The 13,204-nt window shown below is 50.3% G+C and overlaps 1 protein-coding gene across 1 annotated transcript in view; it reads left to right on the top strand.

The window, feature by feature from the left end:
* The window catches only part of LOC135901686 (endothelin-converting enzyme 1-like), a 185,102-nt gene that overhangs the window by 156,244 nt on the left and 15,654 nt on the right, over positions 1–13,204 (top strand). Inside the window, exons 7-9 of the mRNA XM_065431531.2 lie at positions 340–565; positions 3,274–3,660; positions 4,808–5,270. Coding sequence (XP_065287603.2) covers positions 340–565; positions 3,274–3,660; positions 4,808–5,270 — 1,076 coding nt within the window. The remainder of the gene's footprint in view (positions 1–339; positions 566–3,273; positions 3,661–4,807; positions 5,271–13,204) is intronic.

Genomic DNA, 13,204 nt, shown 5'->3' with positions numbered 1-13,204 from the left:
GAGAGCGTATTGACGCGCTCGGCCCAATCTTTAGCTCAAGGGTTCCCAAATTGGGCTTCCGCGACACCCCCCAGTTCCACAAACGGCATTTTAGTCTTCCACGAGCAGCCAAAACGAATCCGACCCCATCCCTGTTTCGGCATATTCTTTTTTTTACATTTCAGTTTGGGCTTATCAATTAAAAGCGCCACATCCGCATCAGAGTAATGGAAGGGGAGTTAGTACCGCAGACCTCAGGGCAGGCAGGTGGTGCAAGAAAGTTTCGGGACGTCTGCTCGAGCTCTTAGGTCGTAACCGATGTTCTCGTAGAAACAAAGACACCTCAACTCGTCTCTGCAGCTGCGTCGGCGCTGTACCAGGGTTGCGTCTCTCGGAAGGGCCACACCTACGACCGCCTCGAAGAGGTTCTGTCGTTCCTCAGGGACCGCGGACTGCACTGGCCCCAACGGGTGACAGGCGTGGGCGCCACCAAGCACGCCCTGAACGTCATCCTCGACCTCCTCATCAACTGGGGCGTGCCCTTCTGGCTCGAGATAAGCCTGAAACAACTGCCCGGCGACACCAGGCATGTGTCTCTATACGCGGTCAGCTAGAGGCGGCACCGCCCCCGCGGCGCGCTTCCCTAATTTCACCATCATCGGCAACCTTCGAACAGATGAAAGCATTACTCATTAAAGGCTTTGCTCATTAGACACGTATTCTCCGTTTACCTTATGCGCCTGCAGTGTGTGAATAGAGCTGCATTACATGAATTGCTTGTATTGACTTTCAGACCGCGCGAGATGATGGGCTAGTTGGTTTGACATGCTAGTGTGCTTTAGCTTAGTACGACAAGTTAGGCCCACTCCGCATGCGCATCCTATGCCGTGGGCTACCGCGGCGCTACCTCCGGTTACCATTATTGAGTAACAACCAGGCAGCGCCGGGACCGCGCACATTGTTCAATTTAAATTCGCGATTTCATTCACCGTCGTGACAACAAAAAATCAATCGCAACAAAGGCCAGTGGCACTTAGTCTCATCCCACACTGGACGAAGTGGACAAACTATTGATCACTTCTGTCGTACTTATTACGGTGAGCGTTCTGTTTTGGCCCTGCGAGATCTGGGCACGAAATGCAAAAACGCCCGTGTCTCCGCGCATTGAGGGCACGTTAAAGATCACCTGGTGGGCAAAATTAACCCGAAGCCCCCCGATTCAGCGTGTCTCATAATCAAATCCTGCTATTGGCACTTAAAACCTTAGAATCCATTTTTTCAAGGGGGATATGCACGGGGAACGCCAGGATCTCTGTAGAACCCTTTGCCTTCTTTCAAAGGCAGTAAACGAGGGTAATTTTCATTTTTCTTTCTTAAGGTTGTGGACGAGTTCTTTCAAAAAGTTTAGATCATTATGTGCCAAAGTACGAGATCAATATATTTATAGAGACTTGCATAGATATTGGGTACTCCTTGATAAGCTCTCATTGGGGGAGGGGGGGGGTGCTATATAGGAGATGGAGAGTTGGACTTCAGTGTGAGTTGACTCCACATTTCTTGCTTATCAACGAAGCCGACAGAAAAAGTCCGGCTTCACACATTCACACAGTCCCTCAAATTTACTGGGCATTGAACTATGCAGTTTATCGCGGTGGCCTTGCTAAATGAAAACGCTCGCCTGTCCCCCCATAAAGTTGTGACCAAGCACAGTTTGTTAAATAATGTGTGACGTAGTACACACAAATCTAGCTCCTGCACGTTGCGCGGAGACGTACAAGCAGTGTTTCTAAGTGAACTATGCAGTTCATCGCGGTGGCCTTGCTGAAAGAAAATGCTCGCCTGTCCCCCATAATGTTGTGACCAAGCACAGTTTGTTAAATAATGTGTGACGTAGTACATACAAATCTATCTCTTGCACGTTGCGCGGAGACAAGCAGTGTTTCTTTTCTAGAGGGCCGCTCTTATGCGCCCGTTCCTGCGTTGAGCGTCACCGTCCCTCGGCGTAACCAAGCGAACGAGCACAGCGAAGGATAAAAGAGCAAACGCGGAGCGCAGCGGGGGATGAAAAACGGCGACGGCGAAGAGAGTGCAAGGAGAAAAAGCGACCAGGTCCCACGTGACTTGGTCGCAACTCGATGCGAGTGACACCCTCGGATGAGCGACAAGTTGGGGGCCAGCTTTCCGAGCTAGTCTTTCAACTATCGGGACGCCTAAATTTGCTCGTTGCAAAGGCAAAGCCGTCGTAGTAGTCTTTGTTGTCGAGGCCTTTATGCTAAATATAGGAAGTCGACCGGGGCATAATGAATCCTTCGTTGTACCGGGGATTCCGCTGTAGAGGCATTCGACTTTATTCTAGAAATTTTACCACCCAGGTTAACCCACTTTGGCCTTAAGTATATAATCTTTATGCCATGTCATTTCAATCCTGTGTGTGTGTGTGTGTGTGTGTGTGAGTGTGTGTGTGTGTGTGTGTGTGTGTATGTGTGTGTTCCTTCGTATGTCCCTTTATACGCGAAACAATTTGAGGACGCTTGAGTTCCGCGTTTAACAGTGCACGTCATAGCATTCGAAGATCCCTCACGCTTCCCGGCAACTGCAGCTTATGTAACTGTGATGTTTAACGGAAAACGCTGGCGCCAAATGCTGTTCACGAAGGTGAGCTTTCTGCTAGAAATGACACGCAATGCTGCGGAGGCGAGTGCCATCTGGAGGTGTCGCAAGGAAACGGACGCGCTGCTCCATGGCCTCCAAAATTGGCTCGCGCCAATCTTGGAGGCCATGACCCCCCTATGAATAGTAGAAACGTTGGAAAATGTGTTTGTGTTTCCGCGTAACAGAAGTATGTCTTTTCGTATATTCATATTACAGGCCGATGCTGTCCTGCCTGTAAATTGTGTTTAGATTCTACCTTACGATTTTTCTGACGCATGGTACTTTTAGGAATTAAATTAGTTCAGCAACGCCTCTGCGTCACTCGGATGGCCTGCCTGTTAGCGGCTCAGAATTATTTTTCGCTAGGCGACGTCCGATGCCGATATCGGATTTTTTGCGACACGGGGTCTTTAATGCTGTCGCGTTACTAACGTTTAGCGGTCCCCGTGAACTTCCTCAATAAAAGTCTTATTGAAAAGCCGCTTCTCATCCGCAGCCGACAGCCATCAGGGATGTATGTGTATTGCGCATACGTTTTTACGCTTGGGTTGTATTTTACTCACGGTAGAAGTGCGTTTCGTACCAGTTGTCCCAGGTTTCCCAATCGTTCCTATACGCACGGACTCCACCCTTTGAGTGCAGGTACAGCCTACACATGGCCTACAGCGAGGTCAGCGTCCACCGTGCCAAGTGGCTCAACTACTCCAAAGCCTACGGCAAGCGGCTAGAATACGTGCGTTCCATGTACAGACTGTACGGGGCCGGAGACACGCCGCTGGCCCAGTTGCGGGACCTGGTGGCCGACGAGGACGCGTGGGTTCGCGCCGTCACCGATGGCATCGCGAGCTCCAACCGCGTCATCATGAAGCTGCGGTTAGCCCACCTCGACCAGCTCACTCCGAACGTGAGCAGCCACCGCTGGCTTGACTACCTGAATGAACACCTGCGTCCGCACCGCCTCTCACCGGACGACAAACTGCTGCTCGTCGACAAGATTGTGAGCACCGTGACCAACAACCTCTTCGAGAGGTATTGCGTGTCTCATACTTATGTGGGGAACGGAACATCAGAGCTCGCAAAAACGGCGACTTTTCTTTTTAGAGACTACCTTCTTACACTGTTGCACTTTTCGCTCTACTTCGTTTTAATGTTTTTTTTTTTCACAATACAAATTGCTCGTCAACCTCGCGTGCACTTTATTTCTTCAATGCTGTGCATTCGCATAGTGTTCCTGAGGTGTAAAGTACCGGAAGCGCCGGTGATATAAAAAGAAGTTCGGCAGCATCTTACATTCCCTGTAACAATTGAAGGCGAAAGCCTGCTGCACACTTGGTAATGAATTAAGTCATAAAATCGAGGGCCAGACTTCTTGCAGGACATAACGAGCCGCAGTGTGAATTACACGCGAGGCGCTCTTAGGTCCCCCCTCCCTTTCAGTGAAAGGAAACATCCGTACGCCAGCTAATACATCGCGAAATGAAAACACATATAGAGCTGCGCTCAAATGTCGGATTAAGGAGTATCGGAATCGTCTGTGAACTTCTTTTTCTGTAGCACTCCCAGGTGTCACCATGTTGCAAATATTTGCTCCTCTGTGTTTCTTGTGCTCAGGTAGTCAATTCGGGCACCCTAAAGCCAGGCACTGCCATTTGTGTTATCGTAAAAATATTATTTCTTGGCTTTGTCTTTGCCGTCTTCGTAAAATACTTTGAACATCCTCATATCCTCATCCTCATCGTTTTCATCCTTTGCAATAAGTTTACTATTTCTTTCTCACCTTCTTTTCGTGTGTGTGTGATTGCCAACCTTCCTTAGCTCTTCCATTGTTCCAGGTCTCTGAGGTGTAAAGATATCTGAGCACTCTAGCTACCCACCTATGTTCATCGGTGTTCCCGAATATTTTCTCTAAACTAACTCTGGCTCTACGAGCCTCCGACTCCAAAAGAGGGCCGGTCCAGATTGTGCACTATATACTCTGCGCAAGTAGAAGTCTCCATGAACCTGTGGGTGATATTGACGGAGCAGGCAGTTTTAGACGTAAGAAACTACGCGTGCAACGACCTTCAAATCCGGGAATGCTTGTGGTACCAATGAATGATCCACTTAAAGCGTATAGCTATAGCCCTGCCGCAAGTTCTTTCTGTGACGCATTTCTCCTCCTCATTCTGCCCTCAAGGTTCAGCAACGCAGCCATCCTGGAGCAGGTCGCGTGGCGCTTCATCGAGGACTACTCGTACGCCAACTCGTACGCCGCCGCCGTCGCCACGTTCGGCAACAAAGAAGCCGTGGCTCGCTTCAGGCCCCGCAACTGCTACTCGCTCACCGAGAGCCGCTTCCAGAAGTGGCTTTTCGTGTGGAGGGTCGGTGAACAGCTGCAGCCGCCCTTCCTGAGCACTGTCAATGCCATTTTCGAAGACTTGCGCAACACCACCCAGCGGCTGCTCTCCGACGCGGCGCCTTGGATAGATCCGGCCGCCCGAATCGAGGCGGTGGCCATATCGCAGCGGTTGCACCTGGAACCGTTCTGGTCGCTGTTCGGTGCCGAGGGATTCAAACCGATGCTGCCGCCCAGCGCCATCCACAAGTACCTGAACGCCTTCCCGACGCAATTTTCATCGCCACTGAAAGGCTGGATGCAGGTAACCGGGCAACATTGAAAACACTGACAAAACTATAGTCGGCGACAACCTAAAACATACAAACAAGCTCCACCCGCAAAAACGCCATGCACTTGCCATTCACGTCTGAAAGAAAGCCGAGCCACGTGTAGTCCACTAACAGCTTAGTGACATTGCTTTTTTTATAAGTGCTGGGTCAATCGAAAAAAAAAGATCGTTGTTCCAAACTAAAATATTATCTTCGTCCTGAAACCAGTGACCTAAAGACAATTCTCTACGGAAAGAATTGTCTTAATCTCGCCCGAGCGCTTGACATAAGCAAAATAGGCGAACCTAATTGTCCCCCGGTCTTCCGAAATGGAATGTTCTCCACCGGCTCCACCGCTCTCCGGCGGCGCTATCCACCGACCCCTTCTAGAGTTACTGTATAGGCTCCCTCTAGATAGGCGCCATCCAATACGATAACTCTAACCACTTACCCTGCCGCTTGTTACCATCGCGCGCAGAGAGACGTGTTCAGAGGAAAGCGCGTAAATTATCGCTGATTGAGGTTTTCGTCTCTTATCGCGGTTATAACAGCCAGTGTTGAGGACATCGCACAGTGCTTCTGCAAATCATATTATCCTTACAGGCGTCGCAGGGAAACTCTATGTTCTGTAGCCAACTTGTCAACATCTATTGAAATTCCGCGTTTTACAAGCAAGACATGTTTCCAGAAGGAGCATAATTAGGAAAATATTTTTTAGAGCGACAGCTCTACGTTTTTAGGTGCAAACCCAGAAAACGCCTGGTTCCGTAAATCTGACCTTCAAGCTCCGACAAGGTCAAATTGGGACTTAGCGTGCCACTACCGGCGGCTGCTGCATATGCCGCGTGGGCGCCCATGTCTTGAAAGCGATCTGCGACGTGTACAAAGAGCGCCGATCGAGTGCTGGTAGCTTCGTACGCGCTGTGCTTTCGACGCTTAGTTCGCGTTGAAGCTAGACGCGGCATGAGGGTCAATTCACTCGCTGCTGCTGCCGCCCCGAGGAACGTCTGCGTGATATCTTGTGGTGCAATTGTAGATGCGGTAGTCACTGACGGTGCCGAGCAGCGTCTGTGTACTTTCCTAAAGCAAGCAAAACCGTGCTATTGCTCGACAAACTTAGTTTAACCGCATTCAATCACGGCACTTTCTTTAGCGATACTATCTCTCTTACACCTTGAATCCGGCTCAGCGACAAGGGTGCACTGATTTGTGCCACTTTGCAAGTGACATACTTTGGTGGTTACTCAGTAAAGCTCATCAGTTAGTATGTATGTTGTATATATGTTGTTCTCGAGGAGCAATAAAGATAATTACATGTATTGTTTATAAAACACCAAGAAATAATTGGTCTTCATTGCCTAGACCCTGAATTTCTGGTACTCCTATACCAAATGATTAGTGTTTTTAAAACCAAAAAAGTGTGCATCATCTCTACCGGAGAAGCATTGACGAAGTGTTCATCCTCATTATGACAGCCTATGTGGAAGACTCTCCCGTTCTATGTTGCCCAGAGAGCCTGAACAACTGGCATGGCAGGCGGTCAGCACATTTGATTGCTGAAAAGTTTATTCACCTACGCCTGGTCAACCACGCAAGCGTTGTCACCGATAAGAACGAAAAACACGTATAAAGCAACGAGTTATAAGGCACGGTGGCGTACTCGTAGTATTATTATCTCACGCCAAGAATATGAACTGCATTAAGCATTGTCGTTGCCTTCCACTTGTTCATAATCTATGAAGGGGTGTTTGTCGAAATGTGCTCTAATAAGGACTGTGCTTACTAGCCTGCTTAACTAAAATGTACACATGCCGTGCACTGCGCTCGGACACGCTATATGTCTCGGGCTGCTGAGGGCAATGTTTATTTCTAAAAAAGTTAATTATTTTCACGTCACGAAGGGTTGCGGGAAACGTGATCGGTCGGCTGGTCTCTCACCGCTTTTTGTCCCACATCTTATATTTTTTTTCGGAAAGTTTAACCCGCCAATTTAGCTGGCGGTGGCAAGTGCCCTTACAAAGGTTGTCACCACCCTAGAACAGAGCTTGCATGTAGGCTCCCCGACCCTAGGTCATCCTAGATCTTCCTCGCGCGCGCTGCTGGGTTTCGTGCCACACTACCAGATGGCGCTCGCCTTGGCGCATCCCTACGCCCCGGCCGGGGCCACGGCGACAGCGTTTCACAGTTTGTGCGTTTGGCACGTGTTGTGTTTGCTTTCCTTATAGTTCTTAGATATCTTCTTTTGCTTTAAGAGCAGAAAAATCTAGGGACTTTAGCTGTCCTATGCGACACAAATGCAGGTCAGGTGTTGGACTGTGGAGGTCGCGTGCTGGGCTGCGATAGTGTATACACTACAATCGTCCATAGCCTGAAGACAGCGCTTGGAGCTCGGATCTCAATAGCGTCCTGGCCACTTATGCAGAAGAAGCACGTAAACATACGCGAGCAAAATGGCTACAAGCGTGCACTCAGCGCCGAGGACACCCAGGCCCGAAAGAAGCGTCGCGCGAAACAGGAGTGTCTTCGCTACTCATCGAAACTTGTTGCAGACCGCGAATGTATGTATGCAGTGTGTACACACAATTATAATAATTAATCGAATTAAGTACAGCTCACAATTAAATTAAAGTTTAACATTTTTGTCCCGATGCGATGTACCATGTGAGGCCATGATAATGCTCAACCCTGTCAGAAATTATGAACAATAACGCACAACAACGCCTCAAGCAAACATATACATGTCCCTGTGGGTTCTGCGGACTACGCAGACAAGCAGCAGTGGTGAACGCAAGGTAACGTTTAAAATCAACTCACCCCTCTCGTATTGGACTAAACGCTGAAGAAATTACACATTCACCGCGAATGTCACTGCGAGTTATCGTCATTCAAAGCAAACAGCAAACAAAGCTTCGCTTGCATCGATTCCCACAGTGCGTAGGATCTGCATATTTCTTTTTTAATCGGCGCCCTCCGGCGGCGTATAGGGGCCACTAGTGGTTGCCAGACGCCGGAGGCGAAACAGAAGCTTGCTGAACCGAAACTGTGTGCTCCCACACTACTCCCTTTCCTCCTAAATATGAAGAGACAAGTATATTATAGCAAGGACGTCGATAGCACAAGTATAGGTTAATAGTGAGTCATATCCCAAGCCGCTGAGGTTGACGCACAGTTCTTCCTGAATTCGTATCGCACATATGTGTGAATCTTGTTCATTACTCGGTGTCGGTGTGGTTGAGTTGTTGCTCTACTTGCATTGGTTTTAGTCGGCCTACGGAGATGACTTCGGATCGCGTAAGAATTTCAATTGTGGAAGGGTTCGGGTTGCGACAAGTACTTTGAACGGGCCGTCGTGTGGTGGCTGAAGGGGTTGCTCGAAGTATCGCGGCACATGAAAGCGTGGGTGCTGTTAGCCAAGTATTCGGATAGATAGATAGATAGATAGATAGATAGATAGATAGATAGATAGATAGATAGATAGATAGATAGATAGATAGATAGATAGATAGATAGATAGATAGATAGATAGATAGATAGATAGATAGATAGATAGATAGATAAACTTTATAAAAAGAATAATCAGAAAACCGCTAATGGTCGGGGCCCTTAGTCCAGGGCTCCGCTGGCTCTTGCCATCTTCTCAGCTCTCTTTATCAGCTTGAGCTGCTCGTCGAGGGCTGAGCTTGACAGCAGTGCCTCCCATTGCTCCCTCGTGGTGTTCATGTCTAGGTGTTCTATGTTTTGTAGTGTGCACTCCCACGTAATGTGGTATAGGGTTGGCGTGGCCCCACACCATGGGCATTCGTCCCTGTAGGCTGTGGGGTGTATCCGATGTAATATGTGTAGGTTCGTGTAAGTGCCTGTCTGGAGCCTACGCCAGACAGCGGCATCTTCTGCCTTTAGATTTCGATGGGGTGGTGGATATCGCAAGCGACGCCCTCTGTGGTAGTTAACGATGGCTGAATACTCGAGGTCGACAGGATCCGGGTCTTCTGCAGCCGGCGTGATGAGTGCTCGGTTATGTACGAATCCTCGAGCTGCTCTGTCGGCCTGCAGGTTGCCCGTGATGCCAGTGTGGCCCGGTATCCAGATGATGGTTTGGGTGGTGAAGTCCTCAGGGTCCTCCTTAAGTATTCGGGCTAGGATTTGTGCAGCAGGTCTTCCAATTCTCCCTTGTAGGAAGTTGCAGCAGGCCTGCTGGGAATCCGTGAGGATCGTCAGTGGTTGGTTTGCGTGTAGGCCCTCGCGGATGGCTAACGCGATGGCCATCTCTTCAGCTTCCGTGATCGTGCAGGGGCGGGTCGATGCAGCGGAGGTAACGTGGCCTCGGTGGTCGCATGCCACTGCCACTGCGCCCTTGTTGTTCATCCCATACATGGCGGCGTCCGTAAAACGGGCCGTGGTATTGAACCTGAACGCTTTCTCCATGTACTGGGCCCTTGCTCTCCTCCTGCCGGAGTGTAGGTTAGGGTCCATGTTGCGTGGTATCGGGGCTACGTGAAACCTGTCCTGGACGTGACGAGGTATTAAGCAGGTTTCTTGGGTTCGTGTAGTTATTGCTGGGAACCCCAAGGTTTGCAGGACCTGCGGGCCCGTGTGAGTCCGCGCTAATCTCTGTTGTTGCGAGGCGTAATGGGCTTCTGTCAGTTCGCTGAGGGTGTTGTGCAACCCTAGCGCCAATAATTTTTCAGTCGGTGTACTCATCGGCAGGCGGAGAGCGGTCTTGAACGCTATCCTCAAAAGTATGTCGGCCTGCTTCGTCTCGGACTCTGTGAGGTGGTAGTAAGGCAGGCTGTATGTGATTCTGCTCACCACCAGACTACTGACCAGTCGGAGGGTGTCCCTTTCCTTCGTTCCTCTGTTCTTGGATGTTACGCGGGAGATCATGCGTGATATCGCCTTAACACTGGTTTTGAGGAGTGTAAGGGTGTGTGTAGCGCGCTGGTTGGACTGCAACCACATGCCCAGCACCCCCAGCAATGGCTTCTCTGGTATGAGGCCCCCATTGAGGCGTACCTCGAGTCTTCTTGTTGGGTCTGTGGGGACTGCGTGGTTACCGCGGCCTCGCCAGACTCGTAGGAGCTCAGATTTTTCGGGCGAGCATTGTAGTCCCCGTTGGCTGACGTATTCTTGGATTAGATTTGCTGCAGTTTGCAGGCGTTTTTCTTTTTCAGAGAGGGACCCTGTTGTGGTCCAGAGTGTTATATCGTCTGCGTAGATTGCGTGCCGCAGACCTGCTACGTCCTGCAGTTTGCTTGCGAGGCCGATCATGGCGACGTTGAACAGCGTGGGAGAGATGACAGCACCTTGCGGTGTTCCCTTGTTGGGAGGGTGGTAGACTGGGGTCTGGATCTCTCCCATCTTCAGCTCCGCCGTGCGGTGGCTCAGGAAGCTCTGAACATACTTGTACGTTCGCACGCCGCAGTTGATGTTGGCCAGCCCGTCTAGGATTCCATGGTGGCTGACGTTGTCGAAAGCCCCTTTAATGTCGATTGCTAGGAGGACGTGTTCGCCGCAGCGGGAAACGTTGCTGAGGACTTCTTCCTTGATTTGGAGTAGCACATCTTGTGTGGACAGGCCTGCGCGGAAACCGAACATGGTGTCCGGCAAGTGTTTGTTATCTTCCAAGTGTCTCTGTAGTCTCGTGTTCATAATTTTTTCGTACACCTTGCCGAGGCAGGACGTGAGCGATATGGGTCTGAGGTTTTCAATTGCCAATTTCTTGCCCGGTTTGGGGATCATGATTATTCGTGCGTGTTTCCACATCGCCGGTACCGTACCTTGTTCCCAGTGTTTGTTGAGAAAAGCCGTGAGCGCAGAGATAGACTTGTCGTTCAGGTTTCTGATCATCGAATTTGTGATCTGGTCCGTGCCCGCCGCTGTGTTACGGGTGGTGGCTGCGATGACCGCTCTCATTTCATTTTCGGTGATAGGTTCGTCCATTAGCGGGTTGGGTTGTCCTGTGTAGGGTGTTCTACATGGTTGCATGGGAGTGGGATCTCCTAGCACTTGGTCTTGATGGCATCGATGAGGTCTTGTTGGCTGCCTTGGTAGGTGTGTAGTAACCGTTCCAGAGCCCTGCGTCCTTCTCCTTTGGTTTTGGTGAGGTCCAGGATGGCTTTGAGGATGTGCCACGTCTTGGCCGTGTCCAGCGTGCCACCGAAGGAGTCACAGAATCTATACCAGTTCGCGGAAGCGAGTTGCATGGCATATTCCTCTGCTTCCGCTGTTATTTGTGCTATGCGCGTCTTCAGTTTCCTGTTATATTTCTGTGTTTTCCTGCGGCGGGTAAGGCCCCGTTTAGCATCACACAGGTGTAGTAAGTGGGGATCCACCTCTGGGGTCTCTTCCGTTCTTGCGATTTCCTTTGTGTGGCGCTGTTTATGTCGACGGAGGTTGTCACACCAATCTTCCAGATTCGTGATTGTGTCGGCGTCCTGTTCTTGGGCTTCCCTGATTTTTCGCCAGTCAGTGAGTTTAGCTGTGCCGATCTGCCTGCGTAGGCGTCCAGTCTGTAGTGTTATGTTTAATATAAAGTGATCGCTGCCTAGGTTTTCGAGTGTGTTGAGCCATTCGGCTCGAGTGGTTTGAGTGATGAAGGCGAGGTCGGGAGTGGTGTCGCGTGTTACGCTGTTCCCTTCCCTCGTCGGTATGTTCGAGTCTGTGATGAGTGTGAAGTGACACTGTTCAATTAGTGTTTGTAGCTGGAGACCCTTCCAATCCTGCCTCTGGTACCCCCACAGGGTGTTCTGAGCGTTGAAGTCACCCATGATTACCAGGGGACTTTCTTTAGCAAGGCGGAGGGTGTCCCCAAAGAGTTTTCCTATGTTTGCCCGCCTTTGGCTAGGGGGGCAATAAATGTTGAGTACGAAGGCGCTCTGTTTCTGGTTGCCTTTGTATATTATTTCGAGAAGTACATGTAGTACGTCCACGTCGTCTATGGGTTTGTGTTGTATGGTTGTGATGTTTCTGTCTACTAGTATGGCTACCTTCCACTTGCCGTCTTGACTTGTGTGGTATTCTTCGTAGCCATGTAGTGTTGGTCGGGTACCGGGCTCTTGTAGGGCTATGAACCCTGGTGGTTTTGAGGAATGAGCGATCAATTGTGCCAGCAGCCCTTTCTTCCTGCGGTACCCACGGCAGTTCCATTGCCAAATTCGGACACGTAGACAAGAGTGTTCTCCTTCGCTCGGGTCGGCGTGGGGTGGAGGCTGTGCATCATAGTCCGCAAGCGTGACACGTACAGGAGAGGATCGGGCAAGTGCTAGTTTTTGCTCGCTTCCATAAATTGGCCAGGGTGGCGAAGGGTTGTGCGATAGAGCAACTCAGCGCTTGTACATTTCAAGTGACTTTTCAGCGTTAAGGCACTACGAATAACTAGCAGGACTTCGGTTCACCGACATGTTCCTCCGTAGGCAGTTGTAGAAGGTTTGAGCTGCCTATGCATTCGCTCATCCAGGCCGTTAGCTGTTGGGTGGTACGCAGTGGTGCGAATACAATGTGTGCCACGGAGAGCGAGAAGTTCCTCGAAGATGGAAGACCCAAACTGGCGTCCGCAGTCTGTTGTGATGGTGTATGGTGTTCCGAAGCGTGCAATCCATGTCTGCAAGGATTGCCTTTGCGACGGTCTCAGCAGAGATATCTCGCATAGGAAAGGTTTCTGGCCAGCGAGTAAAGCGATCGACACAGGTAAGAATGTAGCAACAATCTTGGGAAGGTGGGAAAGCGCCAGGTACGTCGACGTTGACTTCTCTGATCCAGGTGTCTGGTGGCAGGAAGGTTGACAATGGAGTCACAGTGTGGTGCTGTTTTTCGCCGTCTTTCATCCGCCGCTGTTCTCCACGTTCGCTCTTTCATCCTTTGATGCGCTCGATCGCCGAGGGGACGACGCCGACGCTAAACGCTGGAACGCCTGCGCTCTCAAATGCGT

The sequence above is a fragment of the Dermacentor albipictus genome, unplaced genomic scaffold, assembly GCF_038994185.2.
Source record: "Dermacentor albipictus isolate Rhodes 1998 colony unplaced genomic scaffold, USDA_Dalb.pri_finalv2 scaffold_16, whole genome shotgun sequence".
NCBI classification, from domain to species: Eukaryota; Metazoa; Arthropoda; class Arachnida; order Ixodida; family Ixodidae; genus Dermacentor; species Dermacentor albipictus.
Note: the sequence above shows the minus strand (reverse complement) of the source record. Positions and strands in the feature narration are given on the sequence as shown.